The following is a 20,761-nucleotide window of genomic DNA, read 5'->3' on the forward strand; positions in this document are numbered from 1 at the left end:
GGAGTGAGGATTTTGGGCAGAGGTCATGTTAGATTAAGTGCGGAAGAACATACATCACTAATCTTCTGGATAGCAAACAGGGGTGTATTTGCTGTTCAGATGTGTAAGGAGGGGCTCAGATTATGAGAAAGGGTTAAATACTAGCGTTTGTGTGAATATGTTTTTTGTCTTATGCAGCTGTATGACCCAGTGGGTGAATAAACTTGGTTTAAGCTTTACTAAGCATCTGTGACTCTTTTACTCTGTTTAGTTGGAACCTAACACTATGCATAGATAATAGATAGTGAGTAGCAGTAGTGTAGAAACAAAGGGGGTGGGGGGGGGGTGTTAATGTTAATAGTCTGGGTGGCCACATGATTAATTGTTCAGCAGTCTTATGGCTTGGTTGTAGAAGCTGTTAACGAGCCTTTTGGTCCTAGACTTGTTGTTGCCTACCCTTACCACCTGGGGGCAGCCCGTCAGGAATTCCAGGATCCAGTTGCAGAGGGAGGTGTTTAGTCCCAGGGTCCTTAGCTTAGTGATGAGCTTTGGGGGCACTATGGTGTTGAACGCTGAGCTGTAGTCAATGAACAGCATTCTCACATAGGTGTTCCTTTTGTCCAGGTGGGAAAGGGCAGTGTGGAGTACGATTGAGATTGCGTCGTCTATGGATCTGTTGGGGCGGTATGCGAATTTGAGTGGGTCTAGGGTTTTCGGCATGATGGTGTTGATGTGAGCCATGACCAGCCTTTCAAAGCACTTCATGGCTACAGATGTGAGTGCTACAGGTAATCATTTAGGCAGGTTACCTTTCCTAGCTAGCTCCCTGCCTCTCAGGGAAGTCCAAACACTTCTTATACCAGGAAGGTCTGTAGAGTCGCAGTGAAATAACACCATTGTATATTCCATATACATCCCAGAGTATTATTCACTGTTGACTGGATCTCAGGCCAAATCAAATCATCCAAAAGGTCAGGCTCAGAGTTCCTCCATGCTGCTTTTCATCTTCTCTACTCTCCGCTCTCTTATAATTCAGAGGATGACAATAGACAAATCCCATCTATTACCCTGCTATGGGACACCTGCTGTCTTCTGAGGAGGCAACATTCACTGTGAGCTCCCATAAACACCCTATTGTAAAGGGGCAATCTGCAGTTGTCCACCTATTTTTGGACATTAATTAATGATATGTACCCATTGATTCTTGAAGAATATAACTTATAAATGCCTCATGAGCTTAGTTCAACTGTCGTACCCCATCAGAACCCAAAATATAAAGCTTGTTTTACTCCAATGTCAGTAAACAACGTAAATGTAAACAAACACTCTATAGCCTCAAAACATTGTTAGAACTATAATGTTTCATATCATGTATGGTCAGTCCTTGCATCCAAAGCTCTGTCCATGAATTTGAGTGGTTAGATTTCTCTAGCTCCATCCCTCAACTTTTTACCAAAACAGTGGTGGGGATGACAGTTTGTTATTGTTTCAACTGCAGATGGCCTTTTAGAGTTGTATGTCTATGTGATAGTCTTATTGCTAGTTGTACTGTGCATGCAGCTGCTATGACGGCCCACCTTTCTGCTAGCATTTGGGGGTACAAAGACCTATGTACCAGTGTGCCATTTTGCATTCAGCACTAGGACTATGCTCTTGCCTATGGGTGGTTAATCTTCAGCTGAGCTCTATGTAGCAGCCAGTATGTTATCTAGCCAGACAGTATGTAAGGGGAATATGAAGCAGGCTAACGGTAAGCTAGTGGTATTCAAGTGGTATAAAGCTGTATCTAGGAGTGACCTATCTTTCTGTGGGCCCAGAGCCAGGCAGCTCCTCTCTTCCACAGCTCCAGAGCTGTCTGGGCCTTGACTAAGCTCTGGCAGATAAACATGTTTAATGCAGACCCACAGAGCACGGTGACAGGGGGCAACGCTCGGCCACCCCTCAACACCACAGCTCTATCTCTCTCTCCCTCTCTACCTCTCCCTCTCTACCTCTCCCTCTCTACCTCTCCCTCTCCCTCTCTGTCCCCTTATATAAAGCCAATACTTCTTCCACATTTGGCGTCCTCCAGTCACACTCTTAAGCAAACTCATTTGGCCTCATTAGTATGTAAGTCTGACAAATGTTCCCTGGACTGTTGGAGAGGAGAGATGGGGAGAGGAGTGGAGAGAAGGGTCATGTGAGGACAGACACCATCACATTACTGACAATGTCTGTACCAACCCAATCACAAATACAGACATCACACATGAGGTATGTGAGCAAATTACAGCTCCTGGAAGGAGGAGACCATTAGTCAAGAAAGACAACAGTGTTTGTTTGTGTGTGTGTGTGTGTGTGTGTGTGTGTGTGTGTGTGTGTGTGTGTGTGTGTGTGTGTGTGTGTGTGTGTGTGTGTGTGTGTGTGTGTGTGCGTGTGGCGTATTTGAGAGAGACAGTGACTCACCTGTTTGTAGGAGAGGAACACAGGTCTGTTGAAGACGATCCACTCGACCACCTTGCTGCAGGGTGGGGTGGTGAGAGAGCCTGTGTAGCGATAGTAACCCCCCAATGATGACGGCAACAGATCTCTCAGAACAAAGGGCTCCAGGAAGGTTTCTTTCTCTGGGGGAGAACAAGCACAGGGACACAAGGAATCAGTATCAACCATTCAGTCACAGCCACATACACTCTACACATGTAGCATACTGAATGTCCAAACTGCAATGCTGGAGAATGAGAAAATGTATTTATTGATGTAAACAGTGTCAAGGGAGAAGATGTGTTCCCTTTGTCACTGAATCATTGAGTATAGTATGGCCCTCTAGTGCTGATGCAAGTAGTCAACCATTTTGGCAACTAATCAATACCATTGATCTCCTCTAAGAATTATTCAACCAGCCCTGAGTCAGAGCTCACGTGTGTAACCACTGGATCTGTCCCCAGTGTCCCAGGCTCCATCAGAACCCAAAGTATATTTTGGAATGGACCACTCAAGCTTTACACAAATATCTGGTGAATCCAACGGATGGTAAAACCAACCCAATTCCCTCCAAAATCCTGTTGTGATGGCAACGCTTATCAGTCCAAGACAACAATGGCAGCCCAACACACACCCAAGGTAAAGATAAATGTAGCTGGGGCAAACCTCTTGTGCCATAAGAATGAGGTGTTCCCTCCCAAATAGAGATAACAGTATAAATAACCTAAAAGATGGGGCGAAGAAACAAAACAGAATGGCTATATGAATCCTCCTGCCCCACATTTTTAATAGATAACTAAACTTGGAATCCTATTGAGCAGGGATGAAAACGAGGCTTAGCGTGCTAGCAATGCGTCGCGGAGCCGCATCAGATTGGAAGTGAATGGGAGAGCTGGGGGATTAAAGCCAATGCTGCAGAATAGAGGACAGAGGCAGGCACAGTGGCAGGGAAGAGGCTATACTGTTACCACCACAGCTGTACCACTAGCTAGGCTCACATACAGTACTGTAGTCTACTGTACTGTAAGCTATTTCAGCCTTTATAAATTAATTGCCAATCAGGGCTGGAGAGTGCTGAGTCAGTGGAGACTTCAAAGCCACTGTAAGACGCTGAATTAATGGACTTGTAATTTGTGCCATTGAGGAGCGGGGAGTTCATTTCAGTACTGTCACAGGAGACCACTGAGAGGGAACGGTTCACTGGGTAAACAATGATGCTGACACTGGGCCATGTACATATACATACATTGCATGCAAGAGAATACAATGACATACATGTGCAGGGTTAGGGCAGTACAGTATGTCACCCAATCAGCCCCCTCTCTATACCTCCTTCCTATGCTGTATCCAGCTTTGAGACACTGCTGTATCATACAGCTAGGTTGTATAAATTAGTAGATACACTTGAATCACTCCTAAGTCTTCATATTATGTCCCAGTACCTTTTCACAGTTCAAATCACCATGTCTTTAGACAGAAAAAAGACTGTGGCTCACTGCATTTTTACAATGTAGCCTTTGCATGTGTAAATGGGCAACCACTGTACTGAATGTACCTTACACAGTCTCCTGCACTCATCTACTGCTTTTTCAAATAGGAAATGAAGGAACAAAGGATTTTCCTGGTTCTATTAAAGATTAAAGCCAGACGACTGGGGTCATTTCAACTACATATATGTGTTGACTGACCCCAGCTGAAATCCATTCGCAACATCTGCCTCTTGCACAAGAGAGCTACACACACACACACACACATGCACAGACACACGCAAACATGCACACACACGCACATGCACGTACACACGCATGTACAGATACTCAGAACTGTGGCTCTCAGCACTTGGCATCTCCTTATATGTGTCCTGATTTGTCTCTTTGCGCTTAGATTGTGTCCCTGCCCTTGCTGTATAATTAAATATTAAGACTAAGTAACATAGGAACCTAATGGATGATTACTTGAGCAGACAGATTTCCTGTCGCACAAGCCTGTGTGCTTAAAATACCAGCAGAATGAACTCTGTCGCAGCGATGCTAATGTTGCAATTAAAATGCCTTCCTTTGAGCCACAGGGAACACACAGAGCCATTGAAAACAGAGGATTGCTTCACAATGTTCTCACAGCAAATACTCCTCTGACACTTATTTTCTTCAAACTATTGTCTAATTGTTTAGAATGTAGCGTGTGTTGCTATTTGTGTGCTGGAAGTTTGTGTGTGAGTTTATTAGTATGCATGTGTGTATGATAATGCTTAATTCAAATCCATACATCTTGAGATCCTCTTCCCTCCATCTCCCTCCTTCCCTCCCTGTCCCCTCCTCGTGTGGAGGGAACAGAGCTGAAAATCTCTGCAATTCACAACAGCAGGAGACAGGCCCGTCAGCGGGGGAGGGAAGGGGGAGACTGGGGAGGCGGGGACCCCACGGTCATATCTGTCTCTGATAAAGACCCCCCATAACGCTGCCTGGCCCTGGGCAAGTCACAGCCTGCCTCACCCTCCCTGCCTCTTCTCTCCCTCCCTCTCCTCTCCAGTCACATTCCCTCCCTCCTCCTTTCCTCTCCCAACACACTCCCTCCTTTCCCCTAATCTCCAGTAATTCTCCCTCACTCCTCTCCTAAACTGCCTCCTTTCCTCTCCCACATTCCTTCCTCCTCCACTGCCCTCAGTAACAACACACAGTTACACTAAAAGTAACGTGATGATGAGGATTGTATCATCATAATCATCATGCAATATAGTTCCGATTTTTCTTTACAATATCGATATAGTTATGTCTGTAAGCTACAGCTGTTAATGTATCAGTATGTCAAAGTTACCCAGCCCTTCTACATCAGTGAGAGCTCAGTGAATCAAAGGCTAGAGCAGTCTTTATCTTAGCTTGTCGAGTGCCTTAAGCCTTCACCCTAATAACAATCTTAGTCCTGTCAGATTTAGCAGCTTTATCTGACATCAAACATTCACCCAACTATAATCACTACACCAGGGACACACCCATATCCCTCTGGACTCATATAGACAAGGCTATAATTGTCTCTTGCAGATCTGCAAAAAAGTGTAGTCAGAACCAAGGTTAATATTTTAAAGTTAATATTGGCATAACTATTTGGCAACTCTATTGGAAAAAATGGCATTGATAAAGCAAAGGTCAACCAGAAACATGGTAACCAAGGTACAACACAATAACCCACTCAAGAAGCCAGCATGTATAGAAGAATAAACTCTACAGCAGGGTGTCAAGCTTATTCCATGGAGGGCCAAGTGTCTGCTGGTTTTTGGTTAATCCTTCCAATTAATACCTACACAACTATGTGAGTTTTTTACTAAACAGTGACCTTCATTCCTCAATCAAGTGCAAGGGAGGGGCGAAAACCAGCAGGCACTCGGACCTCTATGGAATGAGTTTGACACGTGTGCTCTACAGGGTGATTTCTCATGAGAGCCCAGCAGCTTGCTATGCTTGTTTGAGGGCATTTGTTAAGACTAGGCCTGGGCAGCTCTTGTTCTCAGGGGCCTGATTGGTGTCACACTTTTTCCCCAGCCCCCAAGGACTGGAATTGCCCAGGCCTGTGTTAAACAAAGGTTTCATGTAAAATGCAACAAGCCGTGAACTACAAAGACCGCCAGCTAGTGTGGTGGTGCGTGTCCGCCAGACAAGACCAGACCCAGACAGATGAGTGGAAATTTAACCAGCTCTCTCTCTTTCAAGTTCCTAGAACACTGAAGGGCAACTCCAGTCCTCGGGGGCCAGAATGGTGTCACTGTTTCGGTTTTTAGCACTCCCACAAAGTCAAAATGCTTAATATCATAAAAATGTATGAAAACAAAAATGTAATTTAAGGTTAGGCATAAGGTTAACAGTGTGAATAAGGTTAGGGTTAAGGTTAGGTTTAAAATCAAATTTGAAGAAGATACATTTTTGAAACAGGCAGAGTTTATGACTTTGCCTCTCGTAACGGTCCACTTTTTCCCCATCCCAAGCAAACACAGCTGATTAAGCTAATTGCATTTTAAATGGAAGATCATGATTAGTAGATTATTGGAGTCAGGTGTGTTAGCTGGGGCTAGGGAGAGTGTGACACCAATCAGGCCCCCGACGTACCCGGCTTAGCCCCCTCAGTTTTAGTTTTATGTCCTACTTATATCATGCTATACCACAATAAACATAAAGTTAAAATGCAGAAACTCTGAGATCACTGATTGTTTTGAAGTAACAGGTTGGTGCGAAATACGTAGCATATATCTGCTGTAAAATAGGGGCTTTCTAGCTGTCGTAGGGAGGCAGGAGGCAGGCAGGTAGAGGTGCAAATGAGTGTTGGATTTATTTACACAGCGTTGGTGTTTCAAAGATGACGATGATATTTACAAATATACATACACTACCGTTCAAAAGTTTGGGGTCACTTAGAAATGTCCTTGCATATTTTTTGTCCATTAAAATAACATCAAATTAAAACACAAGTCTCAATGTCAACAGTGAAGAGGCTACTCCGGGATGCTGGCCATCTAGGCAGAGTTCCCCTGTCCAGGGTCTGTGCTCTTTTGCCCATCTTAACCTTTTCTTTTAATTTGCTACTCTGCCTAGAAGACCAGCATCCCGGAGTAGGACGCGCAAACCAGATGGGATGGCATATCGCTGAAGAATGCTGTGGTAGCAATGTTGGTTAAGTGTGACTTGAATTCTAAATAAATCACTGAGTGTCACTAACAAAGCACCCCCCACACCATCACACCTCCTCCTCCATGCTTCACTGTGGGAACCACACATGCAGAGATCATCCGTTCACCTACTCGGCGTCTCACATAGACACAGTGGATGGAACCAAAAAACTCAAATTTGGACTCATCAGACCAAAGGACAGATTTCCACCGGTCTAATGTTCATTAACCGTGTTTCTTGGCCAAAGCAAGTCTCTTCTTCTTATTGGTGTCCTTCAGTTGTGATTTCTTTGCAGCAATGCGACCATGGAGGCCTGATTCACGCAGTCTCCTCTGAACAGTTGATGTTGAAATGTGTCTGTTACTTGAACTCTGTGAAGCATTTATTTGCGCTGCAATTTCTGAGGCTGGTAACTCTAATGAACTGCAGCAGAGGTAACTCTGGGTCTTCCTTTCCTGTGGCGATCCACATGAGAGCTAGTTTCATCATAGCGCTTGATGGCTTTTGCGCCTGCACTTGGAGAAACTTTAAAAGTTGTTGAAATTGACTGACCTTCATGTCTAAAAGTAATGATGGACTGTTGTTTCTCTTTGCTTATTTGAGCTGTTCTTGCCATAATATGGACTTGTTCTTTTACTAAATAGCTATATCTTCTGTATACCACCCATATACCTTGTCACAACACAACAGATTGGCTCAAATGCATTAAGAAGGAAAGATATTCCACAAATTAACTTTTAACAAAGCACACCAGTTAATTGAAATGCATTCAAGGTGACTACCTCATGAAGCTGGTTGTGAAAATGCCACAACAATAGACAACCATAGTGTGCTTAAACAAATAACACTCAAATTATTATATTTTTGTTGTCTATATTGAATACATAATTTAAACAAAAGTATGAAAAAGTATGTGAACCCCTAGGCTAATGACTTCTCCAATCAATGAGATGAGATTGGAGATGTTGGTTAGAGCTGCCTTGCCCTATAAAAAACACTCACTAAATTTGAAGTAAATAAACAACAGAATGGCTTCAACAGAAGAAAATAGACCTTCTGAAGTGGCCCAGTCAGAGTCCTGACCTCAACCCGATTGAGATGCTGTGGCATGACCTCAAGTTAGCAGTTCACACCAGACATCCCAAGAATATTGCTGAACTGAAACAGTTTTGTAAAGAGGAATGGTCCAAAATTCCTCCTGACCATTGTACAGGTCTGATCGCAACTACAGATGTTTGGTTGAGGTTATTGCTGCCAATGCAAACCCCCCCAAAATGTTGCCCCCTTAGTCACTTTATCCTGTTGCCAGATCTGGCCCTCGAGGACTGGAGTTGCCCATCCCTGACCAAGAACAACCAGAGAACATTAGGAGCCCACCTCTCCAGTACAATTTAACAAAGATTGGACTTGATTGAGCTGGACTTGTCTGCTTGTCAGGTGATTTCTACATTGAAACAGAAAGCCTGTGGTGAGTGTATTGAGATGTTAGGCTAACGTGTAATAAGCCTGAGATGATTCCATGAATACTTCATGTAACTAACTACATGCTATGGTTGTGCAAACTTTTATTAAAGTCTGTGTTCATTATTGTTTGAAAGGGGTGCATCAGGGATAAAAAGATAATTTCGCTTTAGTCGAGTGTTTTTTAAAACAACCTAGTTCCTTTTGTCTGTAGAGACTCATGGGGGCAACCTGGGGTATGTTCTCTATAATTAGGTACTTGCAACCACAAAAAAACTACACAAACAGAAACGAAAAAGGACTGAGAAATTGCAGTTACATGCAACTTTGGAAAAAATTATGTTGTGAACCTCAATGAACAAATGTTGTAGGCCAATGATTGGTGAATTCCCTCCTGAAATGATTGGGTGATGGATGTGTCACTCACCATGATGAACCACACCCCTCAGGCCATGGATAATGGGGTCCACTGCTGGGTTGTCCTTCAGTCCCACCTGAGAACAGGAGAGGAGAGAGGAGCAGGAGATACACGTTAGAGTCTGGAAAACATGTAAGACATTGTGTAACACCTCCTCTGATACTTCCACTCAAAGAGAGAAAATAGTAGTTGCAGAAAAAGAGGGCAGAGAGAGAGTGTCACGCCCTGGTCTTAGTATTTTGTGTTTTCTTTATTATTTTGGTCAGGCCAGGGTGTGACATGAGGTTATTATGTGGTGTGTTTTGTCTTGGGGTTTTAGTAGGTATTGGGATTGTGGCTTAGTAGGGTTGTCTAGAAAAGTCTATGGTTGCCTGAAGTGGTTCTCAATCAGAGGCAGGTGATTATCGTTGTCTCTGATTGGGAACCATATTTAGGCAGCCATATTCTTTGAGTGTTTCGTGGGTGATTGTTCCTGTCTCTGTGTTTGTTGTTCACCAGATAGGCTGTATAGGTTTTCACGGTCCGGTTGTTGTTTTTGTATTGTTTGTTTTTTCGTCGTCATGAAACATGTATCAAAAATACCACGCTGCATTTTGGTCTGACTCTCCTTCACCGCAAGAAAACCATAACAGAGAGAGAAAGAGCGAGAGAGAGAGAGAGAGAGAGAGAGAGACCATTTTCTGTAGAGAGTGAGTCTTGGTGATGGAAAAACAGAGTCAGAGGTCTTTTTGACCTGAGCTGGAGGAGCAATACACAGGACGTCAACAGACTCTATACATACGTGGGTCCTACAGCTACACACTAGGGCTAACCCCAAATAGTCGACTGGTCGATTGTTTGGTTGATAGGTTGTTGGTCGACCAATCATTTTTTAGGTCTAGCAGTAGAAAATATATACAGTACATATACAGTACCGGTCAAATGTTTGGACACACCTACTCATTCCAGGATTTTTCTTTATTTGTACTATTTTCAAAATTGTACAATAATAGTGAAAACATCAAAACTATTAAATAACACATACGGAATCATGTAGTAACCAATTTGTTTTTAAACAAATCAAACAGCTTCATGAGGTAATCACCTGGAATGCATTTCAATTAACAGATGTGCCTTAAAAGTACATTTGTGGAATTTCTTTCCTTCTTAATGCATTTGTTGTGACAAGGAAGCAGTGGTAAACAGAAGATAAATAAGGTTATGTAAAATACCAAGTCCATATTATGGCAAGAACAGCTCAAATAAGCAAAGAGACAGTCCATCATTACTTTAAGACATGAAGGTCAGTCAATCCAGAACATTTCAATAATTTTTTAAGTTTCTTCAAGTGCAGGTGCAAAAATCATCAAGTGCTATGATGAAACTGGCTCTCATGAGGTCCGCCACAGAAAAGGAAGACCCAGAGTTACCTCTGCTGCAGAGGATAAGTTCATTAAAGTTACCAGCTTCAGAAATTGTAGCACAAATAAATGCTTCAGAGTTCAAGTAACAGACACATCGCAACATCAACTGTTCAGAGGAGACTGTGTGAATCAGGCCTTCATGGTCAAATTTCTGCAAAGAAACCACTACTAAAGGACACCAATAATAAGAAGAGACTTGCTTGGGCCTAAAAACACGAGCAATGGACATTAGACTGGTGGACATCTGTCCTTTGTTCATGAGCCCAAATTTTTTATTTTTGGTTCCAACCACTGTCTATGTGAGACGCAGAGTAGGTGAATGGATGATCTCTGCATGTGTGGTTCCCAAAGTGATGCACGGAGGAAGAGGTGTGATGGTGTGTGGGTGCTTTTCTGGTGACACTGTCTGTGATTTATTTAGAAATCAAGGCACACTTAACCAACATTGCTACCACAGCATTCTGCAGTCATACACCATTAAATAACAAATCTAATCAAATCAAATGTTTTTGTCACATACACATGGTTAGCAGATGTTAATGCGAGGGTAGCGAAATGCTTGTGCTTCTAGTTCCGACAATGCAGTAATAACCAACGAGTAATCTAACTAACAATGCCAAAACTACTACCTTATACACACAACTGTAAAGGGATAAAGAATATGTATATAAAGATATATGAATGAGTGATGGTACAGAGCGGCATAGGCAAGATGCAGTAGATGGTATCGAGTACAGTATATAAATATGAGATGAGTAATGTAGGGTATGTAAACAAAGTGGCATAGTTTAAAGTGGCTAGTGATACATGTATTACATAAAGATGCAGTAGATGATATAGAGTACAGTATATACGTATACATATGAGATGAATAATGTAGGGTATGTAAACATTATATTAAGTAGCATTGTTTAAAGTGGCTAGTGATATATTTTACATCAATTCCCATCAATTCCCATTATTAAAGTGGCTGGAGTTGAGTCAGTGTGTTGGCAGCAGCCAGTCAATGTTAGTGGTGGCTGTTTAACAATCTGATGGCCTTGAGATAGAAGCTGTTTTTCAGTCTCTCGGTCTCTCGGTCCCAGCTTTGATGCACCTGTACTGACCTCGCCTTCTGGATGATAGCGTGGTGAACAGGCAGTGCCTCGGGTGGTTGTTGTCCTTGATGATCTTCATGGCCTTCCTGTGACATCGGGTGGTGTAGGTGTCCTGGAGGGCAGGTAGTTTGCCCCCGGTGATGCGTTGTGCAGACCTCACTACCCACTGGAGAGCCTTACGGTTGTGGGCGGAGCAGTTGCCGTACCAGGCGGTGATACAGCCCGACAGGATGCTCTTGATTGCGCATCTGTAGAAGTTTGTGAGTGCTTTTGGTGACAAGCCAAATTTCTTCAGCATCCTGAGGTTGAAGAGGCGCTGCTACGTCTTCTTCACGATGCTGTCTGTGTGGGTGGACCAATTGAGTTTCTCTGTGATGTGTACTGTCCCATCGATGTGGATAGGGGGGTGTTCCCTCTGCTGTTTCCTGAAGTCCACAATCATCTCCTTAGTTTTGCTGACGTTGAGTGTGAGGTTATTTTCCTGACACCACACTCCGAGGGCCCTCACCTCCTCCCTGTAGGCCGTCTCGTCGTTGTTGGTAATCAAGCCTACCACTGTTGTGTCGTCCGCAAACTTGTTGATTGAGTCGGAGGCGTGCGTGGCCACGCAGTCGTGGGTGAACAGGGAGTACAGGAGAGGGCTCAGAACGCACCCTTGTGGGGCCCCAGTTTTGAGGATCAGCGGGGTGGAGATGTTGTTACCTACCCTCACCACCTGGGGGCGGCCCGTCAGGAAGTCCAGTACCCAGTTGCACAGGGCGGGGTCGAGACCCAGGGTCTCGAGCTTGATGACGAGTTTGGGGGGTACTATGGTGTTAAATGCTGAGCTGTAATCGATGAACAGCATTCTCACATAGGTGTTCCTCTTGTCCAGATGGGTTAGGGCAGTGTGCAGTGTGGTTGAGATTGCATTGTCTGTGGACCTATTTGGGCGGTAAGCAAATTGGTGTGGGTCTAGGGTGTCAGGTAGGGTGGAGGTGATATGGTCCTTGACTAATCTCTCAAAGCACTTCATGATGACGGAAGTGAGTGCTACCGGGCGGTAGTCGTTTAGCTCAGTTACCTTAGCTTTCTTGAGAACAGGAACAATGGTGGCCCTCTTGAAGCATGTGGGAACAGCAGACTGGGATAAGGTTTGATTGAATATGTCCGTAAACACACCAGCCAGCTGGTCTGCGCATGCTCTGAGTGCGCGGCTGGGGATGCCGTCTGGGCCTGTAGCCTTTCGAGGGTTAACACGTTTAAATGTTTTACTCACCTCGGCTGCAGTGAAGGAGAGGCCGCATGTTTTGGTTGCGGGTCGTGTCAGTGGCACTGTATTGTCCTCAAAGCGGGCAAACAAGTTATTTAGTCTGCCTGGGAGCAAGACATCCTGGTCCGTGACTGGGCTGTTTTTCTTTTTGTAATCCGTGATTGACTGTAGACCCTGCCACATACCTTGTGTCTGAGCCGTTGAATTGTGATTCTACTTTGTCTCTATACTGACGCTTAGCTTGTTCGATTCCCTTGCGGAGGGAATAGCTACATTGTTTGTATTCGGTCATGTTTCCGGTCACCTTGCCCTGATTAAAAGCACTGGTTCTTGCTTTCAGTTTCACGCGAATGCTGCCATCAATCCACGGTTTCTGGTTTGGGAATGTTTTAACCGTTGCTATGGGAACGCCATCTAATGAACTCGCTCACCGAATCAGCGTATTCGTCAATATTGTTGTTTGACGCAAAACTAAACATATCCCAGTCCACGTGATGGAAGCAGTCTTGGAGCGTGGAATCAGATTGGTCGGACCAGCGTTGAACAGACCTCAGCACGGGAGCTTCTTGTTTTAGCTTCTGTCTGTAGGCAGGGAGCAACAAAATGGAGTCGTGGTCAGCTTTTCTGAAAGGAGGGCGGGGGAGGGCCTTATATGCGTCGCGGAAGTTAGAATAGCAATGATCCAAGATTTTACCAGCCCTGGTTGCGCAATCGATATGCTGATACAATTTAGGGAGTCTTGTTCTCAGATTAGCCTTGTTAAAATCCCCAGCTACAATGAATGCAGCCTCAGGATATGTGGATTCCAGTTTGCAAAGAGTCAAATAAAGTTCGTTCAGAGCCATCGATGTGTCTGCTTGGGGGGGAATATATACGGCTGTGATTATAATCGAAGAGAATTCCCTTGGTAGATAATGCGGTCGACATTTGATTGTGAGGAATTCTAAAATCAGGTGAACAGAAGGACTTGAGTTCATGTATGTTGTTGTGACCACACCACGTCTCGTTAACCATAAAGCATACGCCCCCGCCCCTCTTCTTACCAGAAAGATGTTTGTTTCTGTCGGCGCGACGCGTGGAGAAACCAGCTGGCTGCACCGACTCCGATAGCGTCTCTCGAGTGAGCCATATTTCCGTGAAGCAAAGAACGTTACAGTCTCTGATGTCCCTTTGGAATGCTACCCTTGCTCGGATTTCATCAACCTTGTTGTCAAGAGACTGGACATTGGCGAGAAGTATGCTAGGGAGCGGTGCGCGATGTGCCCGTCTCCGGAATCTGACCAGAAGACCGCTTCGTTTCCCATTAGTGGGACTATCATTGTTTTTCAACAGGACAATGACCCAACACACCTCTGGGCTCTGTAAGGACTATTTGACCAAGAAGGAGAGTGATGGAGTGCTGCATCGGATGACCTGGCCTCCAAAATCACCCAGCCTCAACTCAGTTGAGATGGTTTGGGATGAGTTGTACCACAGAGTGAACGAAAAGCGGCCAACAAGTGCTCAGCATATGTGGGAACTCCTTCAAGACTGTTGGAAAAGCATTCCAGGTGAAGCTGGTTGAGAGAATGCCAAGAGTGTGCAAAGCTGTCATCAAGGCAAAGGGTGGCTATTTGAAGAATCTCAAATCTCAAATATATTTTGATTTGTTTAACACTTTTTGGTTGCTATATGATTCCCTACGTGTTATTTCATAGTTTTGATGTCTTCACTATTATTCTACAATGTAGAAAATAGTCCAAATAAAGAAAAACCCTTGAATGAGTAGGTGTGTCCAAACCTTTGACCCGTAGTGTGTGTATATATGTATATATATATACACACACACTATATATTATTATAATTTTTTAAACCTCTTTTTCTTTCCAAATTTTGTGATATTCAATTGATAGTTACAGTCTTGTCCCATCGCTGCGACTCCTGTACGGACTCGGGAGAGGCGACGGTCGAGAGCAATGCGTCCTCTGAAACACAACCCTGCCAAGTTGCGCTGCTTCTTGACACACTGCTCGCTCAACCCGGATCGAGCTGGCGACTGTATCAGGGTGCATGCACCCAGCCTACCACAGGAGTTGCTAGAAAGCGATGGGAGAAGGTCATTCCGGCCGGCCAAATCCTCCCATAACCTGGACGACACTGGGCCAATTGTGCGCCGGCTCATGGGTCTCCCAATCGTGGCCGGCTACGACACAACCCGGTCTCGAACCCGGATCTGTAGTGACGCCTATAGCACTGTGATGCAGTGCCTTAGACCGCTGCGCCACTCGGGAGATACTCTGCTTTTTTGACACCACATTCCAAAAAGCAAGTCCTGTAGGCTCTAGTTTTGTCTTATCTTGATTACAGTTGTGTGGTCGAGAACGGCAAAGAAAGACCGAGTTAAGCTACTTCTGTGGCCAAAAACAGAGTGGCACTTCTTGGTTTTCATTGTATTCGGAGGGCTAATATACTGTAAATACTTTGCATACCAATCTCTCTTGGCTAAGAGTTGAGGAGAGACTGACTGCATAACTACTTCTTTTTATAAGAAATATTAATGCATTAAGCTCTAACACACACACTTACCCCACCAGACAAGCCACCAGGTTTTTTTTCACAGTCCACAAATCCAGAACAAATTCAAGAAAGCGTATAGTATTATATAAAGCCAGTATTGCATGGAACTCCGTTCCATCTCATATTGCTCAAATGAACAGCAAACCTGGTTTAAAAAAAAACAGATAAAGCAACACCTCACGGCACAACGCCTCTCCTCTATTTGACCTAGATAGTCTGTGTGTATGTATTGATATGTTGGCTACAGTATGTGTGCCTTTTTTAAACTGATGTAGTTCTGTACTTGAGCTGTTTTTTCTATTAATGTTCTGTATTATGACATGTTTCATGTTTTGTGTGGACCCCTGGAAGAGTAGCTTCTGCTTTCGCAACAGATAATGGGGATCCTAATAAAATACCAAATACCAAATATTTCAGGCTCTTGTCATCTCCTGTCTGGGCTACTGCAACTCGCTGTTGGCAGGGATCCCCGCTTGTGCCATCAAACCCCTGCAACTTATCCAGATCGTTGCAGCCCCCCTGGTTGTCAACCTTCCCAAGATTTCCCATTTCACCACGCTCCTCCGCACACTCCACTGGCTTCCAGTCAAAGCTCGCATCCATTACAAGACCATGTAAATGTCAACGTTGTGAACAGAGTGCCCCATACTCAAAATCAAATCAAATTTGATTTGTCACATGTGCCGAATACAACAGGTGTAGACCTTACTGTGAAATGCTTACTTACAAGCCCTTTAACCAACAATGCAGTTCAAGAAATATTGACTAAATAAACAAAATAAAAATGTTTTAATAAAAAGTACCACAATAAAATAGCAACAATGAAGCTATATACAGGGGGTGCCGGTACCGAGTCAATGTGGGGGGTACAGGTTGGTAGAGGTAGTGGCAGTGGGGTTATGGTATGGGCAGGCATAAGATATGGACAATGAACACAATTGCATTTTATCAATGGCAATTTGAATGCACAGTGATACCTTGATGACATCCTGATGCCCATTGTCATGCCATTTATTCGTCACCATCACCTCATGTTTCAGTATGATAATGCACAACCCCATGATCTGTACACAATTCCTTGAAGCTGAACATTTCCCAATTCTTCCATTACCTTCATACTCACCAGATATGTAACCTGTTGGGAGGCTCTGGATCGACGTGTACGACTGCATGTTCCAGTTCCTGACAATTTCCAGCAACTTCGCACAGCCATTGAAGTGGAGTGGGACAACATTCCGAAGACCATAATCAACAGCCTAAATCAACTTTTTTATTTTTTATTGTGAAATTAATGAAAAAAGCATCTAATCAACAATGGGATTTGACACCACGACACTGACAACAAATGGATATCGCCATAGTAAAATACAGTGCCTTGCGAAAGTATTCGGCCCCCTTGAACTTTGCGACCTTTTGCCACATTTCAGGCTTCAAACATAAAGATATAAAACTGTATTTTTTTGTGAAGAATCAACAACAAGTGGGACACAATCATGAAGTGGAACGACATTTATTGGATATTTCAAACTTTTTTAACAAATCAAAAACTGAAAAATTGGGCGTGCAAAATTATTCAGCCCCCTTAAGTTAATACTTTGTAGCGCCACCTTTTGCTGCGATTACAGCTGTAAGTCGCTTGGGGTATGTCTCTATCAGTTTTGCACATCGAGAGACTGAAATTTTTCCCATTCCTCCTTGCAAAACAGCTCGAGCTCAGTGAGGTTGGATGGAGAGCATTTGTGAACAGCAGTTTTCAGTTCTTTCCACAGATTCTCGATTGGATTCAGGTCTGGACTTTGACTTGGCCATTCTAACACCTGGATATGTTTATTTTTGAACCATTCCATTGTAGATTTTGCTTTATGTTTTGGATCATTGTCTTGTTGGAAGACAAATCTCCGTCCCAGTCTCAGGTCTTTTGCAGACTCCATCAGGTTTTCTTCCAGAATGGTCCGGTATTTGGCTCCATCCATCTTCCCATCAATTCGAACCATCTTCCCTGTCCCTGCTGAAGAAAAGCAGGCCCAAACGATGATGCTGCCACCACCATGTTTGACAGTGGAGATGGTGTGTTCAGGGTGATGAGCTGTGTTGCTTTTACGCCAAACATAACGTTTTGCATTGTTGCCAAAACGTTCAATTTTGGTTTCATCTGACCAGAGCACCTTCTTCCACATGTTTGGTGTGTCTCCCAGGTGGCTTGTGGCAAACTTTAAACGACACTTTTTATGGATATCTTTAAGAAATTGCTTTCTTCTTGCCACTCTTCCATAAAGGCCAGATTTGTGCAATATACGACAGATTGTTGTCCTATGGACAGAGTCTCCCACCTCAGCTGTAGATCTCTGCAGTTCATCCAGAGTGATCATGGGCCTCTTGGCTGCATCTCTGATCAGTCTTCTCCTTGTATGAGCTGAAAGTTTAGAGGGACGGCCAGGTCTTGGTAGATTTGCAGTGGTCTGATACTCCTTCCATTTCAATATTATCGCTTGCACAGTGCTCCTTGGGATGTTTAAAGCTTGGGAAATCTTTTTGTATCCAAATCCGGCTTTAAACTTCTTCACAACAGTATCTCGGACCTGCCTGGTGTGTTCCTTGTTCTTCATGATGCTCTCTGCGCTTTTAACGGACCTCTGAGACTATCACAGTGCAGGTGCATTTATACGGAGACTTGATTACACAGGTGGATTGTATTTATCATCATTAGTCATTTAGGTCAACATTGGATCATTCAGAGATCCTAACTGAACTTCTGGAGAGAGTTTGCTGCACTGAAAGTAAAGGGGCTGAATAATTTTGCACGCCCAATTTTTCAGTTTTTGATTTGTTAAAAAAGTTTGAAATATCCAATAAATGTCTTTCCACTTCATGATTGTGTCCCACTTGTTGTTGATTCTTCACAAAAAAATACAGTTTTATATCTTTATGTTTGAAGCCTGAAATGTGGCAAAAGGTCACAAAGGTTCAAGAGGGCCGAATACTTTCGCAAGGCACTGTAAATAAATGTCCGTAAAAAATATGTTGAAATCCTCATTTTAAACACCAATTGTATTCACTAAGTTGATGGTTTATTTAAAAAAATTCAACAATCCTTTTTAATTATTTCATATATTTTACATGTGATAAGGCCACACAGAGTGCCAAAGATAATTACAGACACCTGTGATAATCGGAATTACCCAAAAGCGTCACTAGATGTCTTGTTATAGATTACATAACATCCTTTAAAGATACACAAATTCTGGCAGTTTACTGGTAAACTTTTAAAGTTTCCAGTAATACACCCTCCCTTTTCAACCCTAACTGGGATAAAGCCCCACACTGAGCTTCAACACACTTCAATCAATGGTTTTCTTTCATTGTTTCCCTGCATTGAGAGACTAGGAAGACCCCTACTGTAGGACAAAAATGTGAAGAGGATTAGAGAGTAACCACACAGTTTCAGGGGCAACCTTCACTGTTACCTTCCTTTCTTCCTAACCCTCCCATGGCACTCCTCTGTTGTTCAGTTACCCCCTGAGTCCAGGTCTATTCTTCAGCCACCTCTGTCACCACCTACTGTCTTCCTCTGTTCCTATGTTCCCAGTCACCGTGTGAGGCATTGCACATCTACCACACTCCTTCGAGTTCTCTCCCACTGTCCCGCTATTTTTAAACACATCAAAGAAACGTGTTTCTGGTGGATGGCGGACCACAGAGAGTACTGAATGATTGTAGCAGCACTGGGGTTTTATTTAAGCAGAGCCCTGCGCCAAATCTTCCTACTTAAGATAGCCCTCTGCGAAGACAGACTGAGAGAGGAAGAGAGAGATGGCTTCAAAGATAGAGACAGGGGTGATAGGAGAAAAACAGATAGGGAGGGAGGCAAAGAGAGAGAGCGATAGAGAGCATGACCAAGGGAATTATAGTTTCATTATTAATGATTGTCTGTTAAATCCACAGCTCTGTCCCATGTGAACCTCCTCCATGGGGTCACACACTGTGTTTGTCTCTGCATTGTCAGTACCACAGTCCCTCTCTTCTCCCCACACAGGCAGCCTGAGTCACCACACCACAGTACAATGACAGGGCAGAAAGATCAGGCCAATGCCATGTGACATCTCATCTCTTTATCATCCATCCAACAGCCCTGATTCGTTCTCCCTGACTTCTGTCGTGGCATTGTTCGGCTTTACCAAATGAGGAGAGTTACAAACTTCACACACCAGTCAGAGATACTTAAACTACATATTTTTTAATAAGAGCTTTGCAATAGCCCTTTTTGACTTTCAATGATGCGCTATCTCTAATGAACCATTGAAAAGTCCCAACAGAAAAGTACAAAGATCTTTTATAGCCAAGATACACCCCCTACATGACGAATCACAGATCTTAGGAACAGTTCACAAAGGTTAAGATTTGTATGAAAGATATCTATAAAACATGGCAGACAGTTACTGCTGTGTCAACAGCTCTCATTGTAAAGACCAGTGTCTGGCCCCCTCACTCCAAAAGGGAACCGTCTCTCCCTGATACGGCATAGAACAGAACCATTAGCTCATGTTATCTGGGATGCTCTTTAGGCTTTATTACCCAAAGACATTGTAAATCTCCTCTGTCAGTGCTATCTCATAGAGGCCCATCCACAGTGGAACACACACACAATACTCTATTCTGTCGAATGTAACAACTATTATAATGTAATACAAGCATTATAACAATCTTACAAGCATTATAACATAATCTTGCCATTTTCCACGACACTTCTCTTTACTATTATCAGTCCAAAAGGACTGTTGAATCTCTCTGTATCTCCTTACAGTCACATAAAACAGTGAAGTGAAGAATAAAGGGCAACTGTAAATGAAGCTACTGTACCTTCAAGAGACTCTTGGCTCATTGCACCATGAGGCTTTAATTGCAGTGCAGGCCAATCGGAGAGAGGGGATTGTTCGACAAACGAGGATATCTCTGCAGTGTCAGAGAGCAGTTGAAACACCTGTGTTTGCCTTCCCAACGACGTGAGAGCTAAAGAATAGCTGTGTCACTTTCTCGCAAGTGTGCTTATTGCTTTTGGACCTTTATCATATCTATACACGTAAAATTAGCAACTATGATCAATTAAGAGGGAGAAGTCACACCTAATGAAGAATCAGAAACGTAATTTGTGCCGATATAAATATAAAGAGCTCCATCTTGTTTCTGAGGACAGTGACGTCGGAGGCTATCCATTCTTTAAGCTGAGAAATGTCCCTCTGTAACTAGGGCGACTGGTGTCACAGAGAGGAAGCAGAGACTAAGTGGCTATGCCATCCCGCTTCATCAACAACAACCCTGGCTCGAGTGCCAAAGCATAATCTACCTGTACACTACAGTACCAGGCCTCACCTCCTCCTCAATTTACCACTTAAACTAAGAAATGGCTAAATGCAACTACAGCAAATTACATTGAATTAATTCTGATTCTCTGTTAAAAGCTGGAACTAATTTCTCCTCCAGTA

General features: G+C 43.5%; 1 protein-coding gene across 2 annotated transcripts in view; it reads right to left on the bottom strand.

The window, feature by feature from the left end:
• LOC112219011 (receptor-type tyrosine-protein phosphatase gamma) overlaps nucleotides 1-20,761 on the bottom strand; it is a 319,617-nt gene that overhangs the window by 51,737 nt on the left and 247,119 nt on the right. For both annotated transcript variants that reach the window (XM_024380244.2, XM_042295621.1), the window contains exons 6-7: nucleotides 8,983-9,049; nucleotides 2,425-2,582 (exon numbers count right to left, since the gene is read on the bottom strand). In XM_024380244.2, the coding sequence (XP_024236012.2) occupies nucleotides 2,425-2,582; nucleotides 8,983-9,049 (225 nt within the window). The remainder of the gene's footprint in view (nucleotides 1-2,424; nucleotides 2,583-8,982; nucleotides 9,050-20,761) is intronic.

The sequence above is a fragment of the Oncorhynchus tshawytscha genome, linkage group LG02 (assembly GCF_018296145.1).
Source record: "Oncorhynchus tshawytscha isolate Ot180627B linkage group LG02, Otsh_v2.0, whole genome shotgun sequence".
Classification (NCBI taxonomy): domain Eukaryota; kingdom Metazoa; phylum Chordata; class Actinopteri; order Salmoniformes; family Salmonidae; genus Oncorhynchus; species Oncorhynchus tshawytscha.